The 16,901-nt window shown below is 38.5% G+C and overlaps 1 protein-coding gene across 1 annotated transcript; it reads right to left on the reverse strand.

Moving 5' to 3' along the window:
- Positions 1–2,632: 2,632 nt before the first annotated feature.
- On the reverse strand, positions 2,633–5,217 carry LOC139693410 (uncharacterized). The gene is made up of 3 exons (XM_071591544.1): positions 4,987–5,217; positions 4,037–4,190; positions 2,633–3,473 (listed from the first exon to the last, which is right to left on the reverse strand). The coding sequence occupies exons 1-3, from the start codon at positions 5,102–5,104 to the stop codon at positions 3,275–3,277; spliced, it is 471 nt and encodes a 156-aa protein (XP_071447645.1). The 5' UTR covers positions 5,105–5,217; the 3' UTR covers positions 2,633–3,274.
- Between the last annotated feature and the right edge of the window lie 11,684 nt (positions 5,218–16,901).

Genomic DNA, 16,901 nt, shown 5'->3' on the forward strand with positions numbered 1-16,901 from the left:
CTTAAATCAGCGATGATAGCAGAGGATGAAGAAAGGAATAATATCATAGGAAGCGCATTATTGGCACACTCCGAGGAATATTATTACAAATATTTTTAAACATATGAAAGGACGCCGAACTTTCATTCTTACCTTTGAAAAATACATATATTTTTATATATTATTATTTCTCTTGACATAGGCATGAAAGTTCTCAATAATTAATCTAGGGAAAACAGGTCCCGGAATATATCATGAAAAGAACGCAATAAGTTGATTATAATTTTGCTGTCATCCCTGACACACACACACATATACACATACATTCAAACACGAAATCCCGCCAAACGGCGAATAAATATTCATTTATATAGAAACAGATATAAGGGATAGGAACACACATGAAGGACGAACACAATAAAGGTGGGGAAGGCGGAATCGAACGGATCACAAGAGTAAAAATATTTCCTTGACCGGGATTCAAACACCGGATATTTCCACTTGCCGGGCGGATGCTCTTAACCACTTGAGCTATCGAGGAAACGTAATTTACCCCGAGGTCCGTGGGTCTAATTTGTCGCCAAGCGCCCCGATCCGAAAGAATATATATATATATATATATATATATATATATATATATATATATATATATATATCGCGGTAGTCCAGGGGGTAGAGCGTTGGACTGCTCCACCCAAGCTATAGTATGTGATTTTTCGGGTACCAGATCTTCCTGGGAAACCATAACCGGCACAGGGAAAGGAAATGGCCCCCCTACCCTGATGTGTGAATTTCACCATAGTTTGTCTGAAAAATCTGAGAATGTGCAAATTAAATAATTCTCAGATTGGTAATAAGTCAAATTTGACATAAATTGTTCGCGGTTGCCTACACTGTGGCGGTGAGCGCACGGAGCGAACGTTTGGCAATAACGTCCTCCATAAAGTTCCTGCCGCCATCAAAATTTTGAGCGCACTTAGCTGTGAAACGTTACGTAACGTTTTCAATTGGGTTTGCACCCTGTTGCCAACAAAGGGTTTTCCCTCAAATTATTGCGGATCATAATTACGGATCATGAAAGTGCACAGGAAGAAAATGTTTTTTAATTAAACCTGGAAAAAGTGCTACAACGGTGATCATATTCAGGGGTAAAAATAAGCAGTATTTATGAAAACTACGGTATTAGGAAAACAAAGAGCTTCAAGTTGAACTTCATCCCTTCCAATAATTTGGTATAAATCACATTAAAATATTAACTGAAAAACTATTTTGTGTTATCCATATTTAAAATGAAAGAGAGAACGTACTTTTCACAGAATTAATTGGGCACGACGCGATGGGCGTGATTGATGATGATACAGCCAATTGATGGTACCGTGTCACGGGGAACGCCTTTTGCCCAAAATCTTCTACGGAAAAGTACGTTCCTTTTTCATTTGAAATACGACTACACAAAGCTTCCACGAAGTGAAGCCTGATCTTGTTAGGTTTATTTTGTTTTAATCTTCGGAAATACAAGTAAACGCAGATAATTCGTGATTTCTAAGTTAGAAATTTTGGAAATAAAATTGCTACTTCATCTGAAAAAAATAATGGTGTATAATATTCTTAAAATCATATAAAAATAATCGGAAAATATTGCTTAAAGTAATTTACTAAATTTAATATTTTGCGTCACAATACTAAGGCCGAAAGTAGCAGGCTGGTCTAGGGCATCGAAGCATAATACCCTTCATAAGCGAACAGGATTAGTAATAATTAGATAATGAAACTGGACGATTCCTAATCATTTTTTTATTTACTGTAATCAAATGATTTTTACAACTATTCTATCAGAAAATCCCATTGCATGGATTATTCAGCGCAAATAAATTTGAAGACGGTTCCACTAGAGAAGAAATATTATTTGGCTTGGGAGAGGGGCATTAAAATGGAATCGTTGTGGAAGATTTTAATTCTCTGCGTTTATCTAAATGAATTAATTTTATTAAAGACATTATCAAAATAAGGATTAAAGGTGTTTCGGAGAGCGGGAAAATTCGCCAACATTTCCTGAATTAAACTTGAAATAATGTAATTTATTTTTTCAAGACTGCGAAGCAGGATTTGATGATATGTTTATTATTTCGAAATTATAATAACGGATTATATTATTCCACATCTAAACGAGTCTGTGAAAGAAACGGTGGCAAAAATTAATAGTATTTCAACGCTTTAATAACGGTGAATCCGTTTTTAAGGATATTAGAATTTTGTTATCTTTGTTATCTTAAGTAAGTTTGCTATCCAGTAAATTTAGTACACATGCCATTTCTGTGCCCACAGATTGCTTCAGATTACGTGAGCTAATTCCTTCAAGAGGCCCTAATAATGGTAAGTTTCGTTGAATTTGTGGAATTGGATTGGCGTTCGAAACTAGCATATGCGATTTTGTTCTCTTCGATTCTACCTAAAGAAAACACATCAAATAGCAGCGGGAATAATGTATCCTAAGGTTGGAAAACCCATGAAGAAAACATCGCTGATGAGAGCGATTCAAAGTTTGAAAAAACCGCGTTAAAAAAGTTGTTAAGGTTACCCCCTACAAATACTCCTAGTCATAATGGTGATGCAGGAAAACTTAGTTTAGGAAATTATCAGAAGATAATATGAATTAAAATCTTTAATAATACATTATACTTCACAATATTTGTTTCATATTTCATTAAATAGTCACTCAATATTCATACTCACTAGGTTTTACATTCATTCGTAAAAAATAAATCTTCACATTCAATCACAGCTTTCAAATAAATACATGCAACATAAGGTAACAACAGCAACAACGAGCACCATGTTAGGACGGATGGGAATGGGCAGGCATCGGATGTAGTTCAGTATTGGCATGACCATACTATTATACATGTACGCATCAATTATCCGTGACTTCACAATCAATGAATTGGCTAACCTTGAGTCCCATGATTTAGGCACATCCGTCCCATATATATTCGTATGACGAATTTGAGAATGAAAACACGAAGTAACGTTTACGGAGTGATGGTATCCGCTGGTCACTATCTTTTATCTGATTTCAGCTTGGTCACGTTTCTCGGCACACAGTAAAATTTATAATCTTAGGCTGCACTTCCTGAGAGAGAAATTCGAACGACCAAATATCCACAGGCTGCAGGAGGTAGGTGGTTCTGAATGTTATTCAAAAGTATGCCTTCCTTCTCTTCACCAGTAAGTTTTACCGTTGTCGACGGTGATTTCCAATGTTTTATCAATCTCACAGTGTGTTTTCAGCCTTCCACTAAAATCGTAGTGGACTCTGATAAAATCTTTCAGTGATTTCATTATCCTTTTCAATTTCGTTGGTGGTCAGCAATGGATCCTCTGTTAGTTGAGGAGGAAGCTCTGGGCACCACGGCCTGGGGCAGCACTCTGGGTAAGGTAGAGAACGGTTGCCGGGGACAATGATGCATGGAGGCTCCGTACCTACGACTCCACACCTATAAATATGAAACAAACGAGAAGGATATAAATGAATGGCCGCAGAAAGGGTAAAAATTAACTTTAAAGGCATAACAGTTTCTGGTTTAATTTTGTGGAATTCCTTCAATATGAGGGTAAAAAGAAACTTAACATTTCCACAGTAAAGATTTAATATTTCACGACCATCACCTGATGATGATGCGCAGCATCGAAACCAGGGTCGTGAAATATTAAATCTTTATTGTGGGAATATTAAGTTTCTTTTTACCCTCATAACTTTAAAGGCGTTTTGTTCGGGTCTAAAATATGCAAAAATCAATTTAAAACATCAACCAAAGGAGACGTTTAGGCCAAATGCAGTAACCTATTCGATGGAGAGCTTAATAGTTTATATTGAGATGGTGAAAAGTGCATCTCATATCCCTTAAATGGATGCCAAGATTGGAAACGATGGGGACACGAGTTGTACATCCTTGAACTAGACACTTAGCAGGTGACTGGCTGAAACTTCATATTTATATTTGCTTTCGTACCTTAAAAAAGGAGACTAATATTAACCTAAAGGAAAATGTATACTTACGACGCATATTGGATGTACAGCCCATCACTCAGCTTAGCGCAAGTGGCTCGTATGCAGTCTCCAGTGTCCCACGATTCTCCTTCCTGGTATATCACAGCGTCTTGCGCATTAAAAGACCCGATTTTTCCTCCCCACATGCAGAGTCCTGGGAATTCTATAATTAAAAAATTAAATAAATCATGATCATTAGGAAAGAATTGGCTAAATTAAACAGTTATTCAGTTCTTTATCCACTAATTATCAAATCGAATTATGACATGGAAACAGCCGATAGAAGTGGCTTATAGCCACGATTGAATTTCATATTTAAATGTTATTTATGATTAATTCGATTACTTATCGCTCTATATTGATTGGAATTATTTATTTGTTCTCATGACGAAAGAAGGATCAATTTAAAACACTTGATAAAGAACACGTTAAAAATTAACGAACAATATAAACAACATGCGTTCGTAAGTTTTTAAAATCCAATGCTAGAATTACAACAGTTCTCAATTTTCACGTGGCCAATGCAATTTCTCTTAACGCCCTCTCTGATTTTCTTTTCCACATCCCTCTTGGTTTTTTCTAAGTGTTTATCTTATGGTATTTTTCATAGGAGTTTCCCTTCAAATAATTTATGAAAAGGAAGCTACTTCTTGGGTAAAAATCTGGCGCAAAAGAAATACTGCGCACTTTGATGCGAAAAAGAATGTCTACCTTGTTCAATTGACCATTTTATACCACACGCGTTCCGACTTAAGCAAATATTTTTTGACGTCATACCATGGTCCTATTTAGCTTAAAATAATCGATTAGGTCATTTCAAAAAACAGGCAAATCCTTAATTGGCGTTAAAATCGTCAAAATTTTCTCTGACGAAGTTGTTTCGAAGGATCGAACGAGCAATTTCACTCACTCCGCATAGATAGGCGCAACACCATACGTGCAATTACGACACTACTCACCGGGGTGCTCCCTTGCTTTCTCCCATGCGATGGCCGCGAAGCAAGTCGTGCTGAGCGCGGCGAAGGCAGCGGCGAAGAAAAGGGTGGACCCACCCGTGGTAATTTTTCGAGACGCCATCGCAGAGAGAAGAAAGATTTTATTCACTGTGCACTGCGTACTTTTTCTTAAAATTTTGGATGGCGCGAAACGGTTCCTTCTCAAGACGAGGACTGACTGGAAATGTGCTTTCGTCTCTCTCTCAGTTAGGCTTTTATATTCCTCGCTCACAACTCCCTTGCTCCCCTCTCTCCGCTCCTTCTCCCAGTCCCTCCCGTCCAACCCCCCTCCCTCCCCCCCGACACATCCATCCATCCCTCCCTTCTCTCCCTCGCTCGCATTTATGCTATCCGCCGTGGGCGGTGGGATCTTCCCGAGGAGGCCGGGGTTGGGAGAGAGTGTGGGCGAAAGAGACGTAGGGAGAGGAAAAGCCACGAGTTCGCTCGGGGGTCCACCCCGCCTCCTGCCCCGCCCCCTCGCGTCGTTCATCCACTTTCGTCGTGGACTCTTGGGTTTATCCGTGGAGGGATGGGGCGGGAGGGCGATTTGGTGCCGGTGATCATGCTCCAAGCGGGGCGGATGGGAAGAGGAGGGAATGGAGAGAGGGAAACTGAGGGAGGGAGGTGGAGGAGGCATCGTCCCTCAGTCCGTTTCGGGAAAGTTTCCGAGGGAGATAGGTGATCGCTTGGCCCGCTTTAGGAGGAACGAGCGAGAGGCTTAAGGAGAGTTCCAGGAAGCCTATCAATCGGACGGGTCACCGCCGTCGTCGGTGTTGCGGGCGTGCGAAACGGATAACGAGGGACCTAAACCGGCGAACTACGTCAGCCAGTCATCGAATGGGGTGCGTGGAAACGTTCATTCTTATTTAGAGACTGAGTTTCAGGATATTAATCTCTGCGCGCGAGTCAAATAATAAGTGCGGGAAGTTTCAACGCTCTGCCACCTGCAAACTGCGACGACGATTTTTTTCACTATTTTGATCTAAATCCACCGCTGATTGGTTGAAAACCAACATAAAATTTGTCGCGATTCATTATAATTATTTAATAAAGTACTCTACGGTGGAAATATGTACCATTTTACTAATATAATTCACGGTCGTACGTACGTATGTATGACGGCGGCTCGAGTAATTTGATCGTCAGCATATATGTAATTCTCTTTTTAAATCACCTCCTTCCCGTATCCGAATCCAAATATGTGCTTAATGCTCGAGTGTTCTGTAGTCCAAATAAGGCAATCCAGTTGGTGTTAGTCATTGGTTCGTGACTCAGAGACAAATTTAGATACAATGTTGAAAACTCCTCTCCTCTCTTCTGGAGCGGTAACGTGACAAATCTATCAGCGGAATTCGTTTAACCATGAAGTTCATTGTGGACCTCATTATTTTTAGAAATGATTCTTTCATTACTCGCCGAAACTCTAGGATTTCCAAAAGAGAAATAGCAATTTTATAAATTTTAAATTCATAAATACCATCTGATTTCAACGCTTCAGCGTACCTGATGATACAGAAAATCTCTCATAAAAAGTGCAAAACTGGAGCAAAATATGACTCAAGATAAAGTCATTTTGGCTACAATATGAAATAAGCACGGCATCTTTAAGAGAAAAGTAATGATCAATTCTAGTAAACAAACCGTTTCCTATTTCTAATTAATCAAGTAACTAATATGATAATTTACTGTCGCAACATATCCCGCAGTTTCTTGGAATAACTTACGTAACTAAACTCTGTCAAAGTGCATGTTACGCGATTAATATTGTTTCCATTTAAGTAACTTTAATCCTTCCCTCTTTATTCCTTATACCAGTTCCACTTTCTAACACGACATTCACCATTATTACCCCATGTGTCCCAAGTAATGTCCCCCAAATAGTGTTCTTGAGAAATAATATTAACTGTATGGCATTCAACTTTAACCTAATCAAAAAGTTAATATACATGCCGTAATGCTACTGACTGTAACGATATCGCCTGAATATGTTATGCATTTCAACATTCCCTGCGCCCATCTGTAAGGGCCCCTTAAATTATTACTCTTGAATTCACATATTTATTCTTAGTTGAAGAATTAATTTCACCTTTATGGCTATACATTTTTCTACTGTGAAAGTTGTAATACATTCCCTTTTTCGCGATAGGACTTACTCAATGACGTCAGTTCAATGCGCGCTAAAATTATGAATGTAAAAGTATAGGGCCTTTCCTCTTAGCGTACATTTTTTCTAAGTATCGAGTTTGCATTTATAAATCGTTTAAAAATGCAATATTTTCAATTCTGGAAAAAGTGAGCATAAATTCTACAATATTTAAGTTAAAATGTTTTCAAAAATATCTTTAAAATGAAAACGAATTAAAATTTAAGTTCATAAGATATTCTCACACGCAATCTTAATTGTGCATACCGCATTTAAACTATCGAGATCTCTTGTTTTTAAGTGTAAGCGTAAAATATTCAAAACATATTTGATTTTATTATTTACTTCATTACTAGTACGAAGATAGTACATCATTCTAAACTTTGGATTTTCAGAGGTAGTGTGACCCTCTTTAGGCCTGCCCAAAACCTTTTGAACATGCCTCCGATTGTGCGACTCCTGGGAACGAAAGTAAAAAAATACAATTAATCTAGGCTAGAAGAAAGTTGGTATTTAACGTTGTTATGCATGCATGAAACGCTGATTAGAGTTATGAAAACATGATCGGATGATGTGGATAGCATTTTATCAAAATTCAAATCAAAGTTTTATTGATTTCTCTGACCAAACTTATAAATTTCTCAAGACAGTATTTGTGAATTGACAAGGGGTAATTGTAATTTTTAAATATTTTTTTTCTGCCATTCGGGTATCACATATTTTTTCTTCAAATTATAAGTTTTGGAAATATTCTGAATAATTATTGAAGACGTGAAAGGGATATCTGAAGAGTTGAGAAATGATCCAAGATTATGTGAAGGTGCTCAGGTTTTGGGAGATAATTGTAAACAAAAAACGTGTATAATCAATAACTTAGACTCATTCAGAGTTGTTCATTTAACCCTAGGCAATGCCAATAGTTGGTCCATTCAAAGCAATAATCTCTTAAATAAAGTTGAATTATCTGTACTAATTAATATCTGCCATCAAATTAAATGCGTTCTTGCAAATAGACGACAACCATTGTCATTGATGAAAATATGATTATATATTTATGCTAGATATTGCATACAGCATGTGTACAGCCGTCATATAGTAGGTGTCGTAAGTTACTTTTTGTTACCAGATATCAATTACAGGGTTCGTCCGGAAAATAAGTGTACTGAGCTCAGGAAAAAAAATTTATTACACTTTTACATATCTTAAGCTAATATTCCTCAAAATAGGACCCTTGTGAGTCGATACACTTGTTCCAGCGGCGTTCCCATTCCTGGAACGCTCCCGCGAAGGCATCATCGGGAACCTCTCGAAGACTCGTCGTCGACCTCTTCTCTGCCCTCCACGAACATCTTGTGCCACCGAAAGATCATGTTTCTGGACATGGCTGACTCCCCGTAAGCCTGGTTAATCATACCGACAGTTTCGGTAGACGATTTCCCAAGCTTTACCGCAAATTTGATGGAATAACGCTGCTCCAAAAACTTCGGCATCGCGTTCCGTGACGTGGGTCGAGCGTGGAGGTTCGCGTTAACAGAGCTCCTCACTACACCACAGCTCAGAGCCGACTGCCTTTTTCAGCGTCGCTTGCCAACATACCCCCCTCCAATCGCAGCCCGTCAGAGCGGTGCTGGGCGCGCCTGGAGCGGCGCGCCCAGCCCAGGAGTCAGTACACTTATTTTCCGGACGAACCCTGTATATCTTGCACGGGTTGCATTTAGGAACATTTATTTTGCTCATAATACTGCAGAATTATTAAAAGATAATTAAGACCGAAAGACATATTTCTAGTTGCCGAGCTGTTAATGATTATGAGACTGAAGTTTGCTTCCAAACGCAACTGAATTTAATAATCGCTAAACTCAGGTTATTAAATTACAGCTTATTAGGGCCTTTTAATTGCTTGAATTCCGCACTTGTTACTTGTTTAACAATTAAATGACCTGGATTCGGAGGACATTTGAATTACATTGCTGAGTAAAAATTACGTATCGTGCTGAAATTGTTTTCAAAGATTTTTTCAAAAACTGCACTTTAAATTACGAGACATTTTAGTAACTTCAAAATTACGTTACTCTCTTGTTTTTGTCCCGAGGAATTTTATTCAAAATCTTCTCAGGTGTGAAAACAATCTCATTGGCAAAACGGAAGAAAAGCTTACCATGAGCTTGGAAAAACACTTATATGAATACTATATATGCTTAGGTGGAATAATCTTTTCCCAGTATAACCTAGGTACGTTACCTCACTTCATGATGTATCTCTTCATTTACGCCTTATAGCACACAACACATCACAATTCCAAACTTTATCGTGTAATTTTGGCTTTAAGTGATGTATTTGCAAAAGGACGTTAGGTGAGATGAAAGTTTTTTTACCGAAGTAATTCTTGAAGCACTTACCTCTAGTTTTTCTAAGATCGCAAATCGTGCACGGGAAGGACAGGTTTTTCAATCAACCAGAGCTGGGATCTTGTTTTCTCATTTTTATTTGGATGGTCTAATCTGCCGATAAATTGAGAAGTCCTCGGTGTCACAATGAAACTCTTCTGCTCGGTATCTTTCTGAAAGTTATACTTAATCTCGCTAGGTCTTATCATGCTGGAGGGACTCCCATTCCAGTTTCTCCAGCAACCATCCCGTCGCGCATTTTTCCTCGTAATAACTTTTCTCAAACACGGGGAATCGGTTTTTTTTACTCCATCTAGTTCTTTAATTAATGCTTTCTCCAATTGATCTTAAAACCTCTCACTTATTTAAGAGTTTGCCTGATTCATCTGAAATATGAACATTCCTGCGTCTTTCATCAGAGTTACCAGCACACGTTTGATGGAAGTCAAAGATTTTAAAGGCAGACCCCCATATTCTTCTACCACTTGTAGGCACTACTGAAATGTTTGGAGGCAAGTACCACTACTATATATGACTTTTATCGATGTTTCTTCCTTTTTATTTTATCACTCCTTTTTGATGGCAATTAAATATTTTTATACCCAAAAGCTCATTATTGTGCATGCCTTAAAATGTGTGAATAGGTAATGATGTCTTTATTAACCACGCCGAAATTCTAACATTTAACTTTCCTCGGCGGTTCAATTTGATGCAACTGCGACGGCACATGATTCACTCGCCACCAACATTCTAGAGGCACCGTGTGGACCGCCACTGAAAGTGCGCCTTACACTTCGGACCATTTACTATCTAGCTAGCTGAAGGCACGACTCCCGGGAACACGCGTCATGTGAAGGATCAAGAAGTCGAGGTCAGAATGTCGCCTCGCAATCTTCACGCTCCTCGCAGTTATCTGTGACTCCGCGGATCTTGGCCTGGCAATGAGACCCAACCGGAGTGACGAGAGGGCATTGTCACTGATCGAGCGAATCCCCTCTTCAGTTTTGCCTTAGTTACATTGGCCACATCGGAGGGGCTGTGAATCGCTGACTCGTCCACTCCGTCTATATCTCTCTCTCTGTTGTCATTGAGTTTTTTTCCGTTGGTCCAAGGTAAAACAACATGGAGCATAGTTTTGCAATGGATGCGGAAGCGAAGAACGCTCAAAACTATTTGATTTCCTCCTTAGCAATCCTAAGGAAAATTTCCAACCATTTCGATCAATTTGAAATACCGAGAGAATAATTATACATTACATTTAATAATGTGAGGATCACTGTAATTAACCACTGACATTCCATGAACATACAAATCGAAGTACCTTATTCCAAATAAGAATCCTACGTTCTAAATACGTGATCTGAATACGCAAACAATGACACGATGTAAGCTCTACATCCTTACCGCAAACTTTCGCGTTATAGTCATCGTCATTAGCAGTCAACAAATAGGGTTGCGTGGCTTGATGCAACTCTACAGACTCTCCTATCTGCTGATCTCTTCCTGTGCTCATATTTCTTCGCTTCACGTCTCTCATTTCCTTTGTCATGCATTGCATCCAAAATATTCCCCCATAGCTCTCTCTTCCTCTTTGCCTTCCATAATATTCTTGAGCAGGCTATCGTGTTTGAATGTTTTTATCTCAAATTATTTCCAATGAGCTTATCCCTGTATCTTTCCAGTGCTTCCTGTAGGCTTCTTTCTTCGCCTTCTCTTCGTAGAACTTTTCTGGTCGATTGAACCGTACATTTTACTTAATATTCTCCTGCAAAACAGCATCCTTTTTGATTTCGCTCCTCTAGCCTCATCTGCTGCCAGTCAATGTGCCACTAGCATCTATTCACCCAGTATGTCTAGCATCTGTGTTTGCTCATTTATAGTATTTACCAATACTTTGAGCTAAGAGAATATATTTTTTTCTTACGGAATGTCTTCTTAGCTTATGCTTCGATGAAAACTACGACCTTTTCGTTTATCCGTTGCTGTTAAAACTTTTTTCCCCAGATAGCAGAAATCTTCCGCATCTAGTTTTTGATCCCCAAGCTTAATACTCATGTTGCCTATTGGATCTCTGCCTTCGAACATTTTATTAGTTTTGTGTTGTGTGTGTGCTTCGGGTCCTATCTTCTCCCGAATTTCTTCTTTCCAACCTTCTTTCTCTTTATATATTGCGTTCCACATTTATAAGACAGGAAAGAAGATTCGTTTCTCGTATGAATTCCAAAAATGAAAGTTGATGCAGTATTACTAAAGAGGGAAAATGGACTTCATATAATTTAATATTTAAAGAATATATCATAAATAAAAACAAATAAATGGTGGTATTTATTTCATTCTAATGTTAAAAAAGTGTTTAAATAGTATTTTCATTCATCCCCACGAGGTGCTCGGTTTTTCCAATTGTATATTCGTCAAGCGATTTTCAGCCAGCTACACTTTATTTCATATCAAAATATTACAGTTATGTTCTTTACACGTGACACCCTAAAACGATAAACTTGTATTTGTTTCATGGAAAGTTTTAATGTCGCTGTAAATTTTACAATAACATTTGAACCTGAAATTACGAATTGTACATGTCAAAAGCTGAATTTCCTCTGTTATAGAATATTTTTATGCATTAAATGAAGCTTGCAGAATATTATAATTTTTTAAATGGAGGAACAGAAATCAATCATTTTGATGAAAGAATTAAGATATTTTCTCCTAAACAAAGGTGAGTTATTTCCTCGCTGGTAGGACAGATGCATCTCGATGACACGTCGAAATATTGGATCATAGTCGCAATAAGGAATAGTTATTTCTTATCCTGCACATTCATTTCAAAGGGCGAAATGAATAAGCAACGAAACATGGAATCAGCAATGCTAGCAGAAGACGAATAGAGGGATAAGATTCACAGTTCCAGGGGTGATGTAGTGGAAGGAATCAATAATAAAGCAATGAAAAGTGCTATATACCTGTACTTGTTTTATTATGAAGAGAGGAGTGACGTGATGGAAAGCGCATTACCGGCACACTCCGAGGCATGAGAAGATGTAGATAAATGAAATTAATTGGAAGAGAGTCGTGAGAGAAAATTATATAAATAAAACTATATGGGAATGTAAGAATGTATATTGAGCCCTGTATGTACAACTATATTAAATGAAATAAATAGGTCTAACATGAACCGTATGAGATCACACCAGAATTTCGTCCTTACCTTTGATGAATACAATTGTTATTATAATAATTATTACCTTTGTCATAACCATGATAGTTCTCAGATATTACCGAAAGGAAAATAAGCCTTGCTATGCATTATAAAAAAGAGCACATTAAGTACGAGGGTCATCCGGAAAGTAGTACCCGTTCGTGAAATAAAGACACAAAAGTAAATATTAACAAACATAAAAAATTTTATTTGAAAGAGGATACTTTAAACTACTTCTCAACATAATCTCCAAGCAAATTAAGGCATTTGTCATAACGTGTGACAAGTTTCTGTATTCCTGCTGCATAGTCCTTCGCCGCCAGCTCATTGAGATACGCGAGGGACCCATCTTGCACAAATTTTTGCATAATGCAGATGGTGTTTAACAATTTCATGAACAATTGTTCGAGAAACATTGGGAAAATGCTCACAGATGTCATCAATTGTGACGCGCCGATCGTTCCTCACGAATTCGTCAACTGAGCTCACCAGTTGGTCTGTAATGACAGACGGTCTCTCCGAACGCTCATCGTCGTGTGTGTTCCCCCTCCCCATGTTGAAGTTGCGACACCACCGCCGAACAGACGACTCGTCCATTACATTGTCTCCATACACCTCCTTTAATTGGCGATGAATATCACATGGGCGAACGTTTCTTGCATTGAGGAATTTAATCACTGCCCTCACTTCACAACTGGCGGCGTTCTCAATTTTTTTAAACATTGTAAACAATCACAGAAACAACACAGGCAATGCTAGCGTCACGCAACTTGGCTCAGAGAAGGCAGACAAGCCACTGAAGCTATCTGACCTCGTCCAGCGGCTACTCGCGTCGTCAGCACTTCATGCGGCACGAACGGGTACTACTTTCCGGATGACCCTCGTAGAATAGTATTTATTTTTTAAGTAGAGCTGTTCTCCAATCATAAGTTTGTAAATATTGGTCAAGTGCTTATCCATAAATCTTCCCACAAATCCTATTTTCACTAGTTCATTTCATTTGTTTTCATCCCTGAGATTGTCATTTGAAACTGATCTGTCATTTCGATGATCGGAGAGTCATCCTTAAATATGCCTGCAAGCTATTTTCTCACAAATGAGTATTTTTGAAGGAAACAATGCAATGCATATAACAATAAATTTTTCTATCTCCGATAAACATATGTTGTTTGAAAAATCTGAAAATATGCAAATTAAGTAATTTTCAGACTGGTGACATATCAAATTTGACTATCTGTCATAGTGGTTGCCTACGTACGAGACATTTTGGCGATGAGCGCACGGTGTGTACGATTGGCAACATAAGTACCATACCACCATCTACATTTGGAACTCTGTTTGCCACTCTAGAACTATATCGCCTAAAAAATGTCAGATCCTTCTTTTTCTCCAAGGATGTTAATTCTTTTTTTTTTCATTTTTCGTATCATTTATTTGTATTCTCGAAGTTTTTGCTGAAAGTTACGGTTGCATTGCACCCTCTCACCTATTTCCTTGTTCTCTAGCTTGACTGCTGACTCAAATTTTGGTTGAAGCATTTGGTTTTCCGGCAGCCTCTATGTTCAGCTTCAATAAATTCAAGACATTATTTCCTGCAAAAATATGCACAATGATTTTCAGCGATTTTGAGCACATTCAAAATTATTTTGAGAAAATCACCACCATTTTTATATCCTTCTTTTACTTATTGCGTTAATGGAAAAAAATTCGGCGAAACTATTATGAGATTCAGTAGTGCCATTTATTTTACGCCCACTAGTACTTCAATTGTAGTCATAGATCTCCCAGTTTCTAAGGACTTGGGACCCGGGAGGTGTAGTTACCCAAATCCAGGTGATGTCAAACCACAATGAAGAGCCAAATCCTGGTAGTTTATTGGTTATATTTTGGTAAACAAGTAGAAAAACGACTCCTCCAAACTTGAATGAATATTATCACGCCTTCCTACTTCTTTCAGCTCTATCGCCACCTTTCACAATCCCAGTCAACGTCTACAGATTTTCCGCGAAACTTCGAAGGAACTGCCGCTTGTCTAGGTGGGACGGAATTACGGAGAAACTCGAGTACTTGCATAAGCAAGAGCAATAGAATGAGGCGGCAGCCATAAGCCTTTGCGCATAGTTAGAAAAGCATCCGCAATGTTTCAATTTGCATCGAAACTCGCGAAATTCATTCTATGTGAAATATTGTGATGATTCGTAGTAATCATGCCTCGGAACTATTTGGCGTTTGAACATTAAAGTTTAATTCACGTATATATCGTCATCGTAAAAATATATTTAGGCTTTCGTGGAGTGATTACAGAGATAATTTGTCCTGTATCTGTAACTATTTTATAAATTAAACAAATCCTGTTTTGATTCTGTTTATCTACAATTCAGGGTTAGGTAATATCACTACTCCTGAAATAAACTTTATTTTGGATATCCGTATTCGAGCAAAGTTATATAGATAACACTGCACGAACAAATTCCTGAAAACTTTTATTTTAAAATGACGACGTGATGTGTGGACGGGTAGGGGCATTACAACGATTACCTGCGCGTTGACCCCACAGGAAGTAGGACAGGATGTAGACTTCTGGGGAATACCTACTTCCAAACGAGAAATGAGATAACGTTGAAAATTTCTCAGGCAGGCATTATCTACCTATTAACTGCTGATTCAGCGCATTTATATTTTGTCGCTGCATCGCGCCTTCTGCGCTGGAACGCTGGAACGACACCCTCTGATTTAAAAGCATCCGTAGTTATTTCGAGGATGTTGTCTAAGAACCTCTAGGTCAATTTCGCCATCGAGAACTTCTCCATAATTTGGCAAGTGTATGAGGAATAGGAAGATAAAAGCTTGGTTTCGGGATCAGTTCGCACTTTATATCATTAAAATTACTATGATAACCTCAGGGACTCGGAGGTGGATTTCTACAAATGTAGACAATGACACGATTGGTTTATCTTATCATTATTATTTAGACCAACCACTTGACGTATTCCATGTTCGTAGGCGACTTTTCAGCTTCGGCTGGAATTAATATTGATACGAGGGGGAAGAAAGGGAATGGACGAAGTATCATGGTCTTCTCTGCAAATTTAGGTAAGTGTACCTTACCGGGATACTCTGCGAAACCAAAAGTTTTGATTTTACACATGTTCGGAGGATTTAACAATCTCGCTGAACTGCATCCTAGCCTGCAGGTCCAAGGCGGATGCACAATGCAGTGGGAACGCTGAAGGCCGTCCTCTTGCTTCGCTCCGAGTGCATGACCTGACTGCGTTGTGCCCACCAATCCGGCAGCGGCGAGCGTAATTACCCAAGCGCAACTTCCCTCTGGAGGCTCCTGCCATTGTGACGGCCACGAAAGACAGTTTGCCGGAAGCTTTTAGGTGGGTTTCCACGGATTTATATAATATTAAGACTAAAAGAGAATCAAGTGATTTCCCACCCTGCAGATCGAAAACGGATATTCTTTCAGCGGACATACAGAAGGTCAAACTCTACGGGCACATCCTATTGACAGAGAGCAGGATAGCCACCTATTCCGCAGACGTGATCACCACAGCATTTTTCCCTCCTGATACTCCACAGAGTGATGAAGTCCGATCCTTGGATAAGGTACGATGGGAGGAAACATGTTTACCCAAGTTATTAATAATAAAGGTATTTCATAAAGAATGAAGTTTAATGTTATATTCCACGAGTGGCATAGTACCGTTAAAATACTTTTGCACAACGTGAAGTTAAGTGGGTATAATTGGCCTGAAAGTTCGTTTGATTCTCATATCGATTCCCTGAGAATAGTATATTTCGAGACCTTGGAATGGGAAATTAGGATCCTGATCAACTCAAAACTTTAATCTTTTTGTCATTTTTCTCTTAATATTTTTCTTCTCATTCGTCAAAGCGTCAGTGAAAACAACAAAACGTTTGAACGACAAAAATATTTTACTCACCAGCAGAAATCAGAATTCACAGCAGGCATAAATAAAATTATTGCTCTGTGGAATGAAATTGATCAATTTCCTATATCGCGTAGGTCATTGGTTGTTATTGATCCAAGCAAATGTGACTGAATTTGGGCGTTTGATATGACAAATACCTACTGCTTGAGACAGGAATAGCTTTCTGACATTGAACTGAAGTTAATTCCTCGCTC

This window comes from Hetaerina americana, unplaced genomic scaffold (assembly GCF_022747635.1).
Source record: "Hetaerina americana unplaced genomic scaffold, ioHetAmer1.1.p SCAF_49, whole genome shotgun sequence".
In the NCBI taxonomy this organism is placed as follows: Eukaryota; Metazoa; Arthropoda; class Insecta; order Odonata; family Calopterygidae; genus Hetaerina; species Hetaerina americana.

What these genes read in the sequence shown, in the direction of transcription:
- LOC139693410 (XM_071591544.1), bottom strand. Translation starts at nt 5,104, where the DNA reads ATGGCGTCTCGAAAAATTACCACGGGTGGGTCCACCCTTTTCTTCGCC. An exon ending in GAAAGCAAGGGAGCACCCCG is followed by an intron (nt 4,191 to 4,986) that starts GTGAGTAGTGTC and finishes TTTTAATTATAG; the next exon opens with AATTCCCAGGACTCTGCATG. An exon ending in CTGTACATCCAATATGCGTC is followed by an intron (nt 3,474 to 4,036) that starts GTAAGTATACAT and finishes TCATATTTATAG; the next exon opens with GTGTGGAGTCGTAGGTACGG.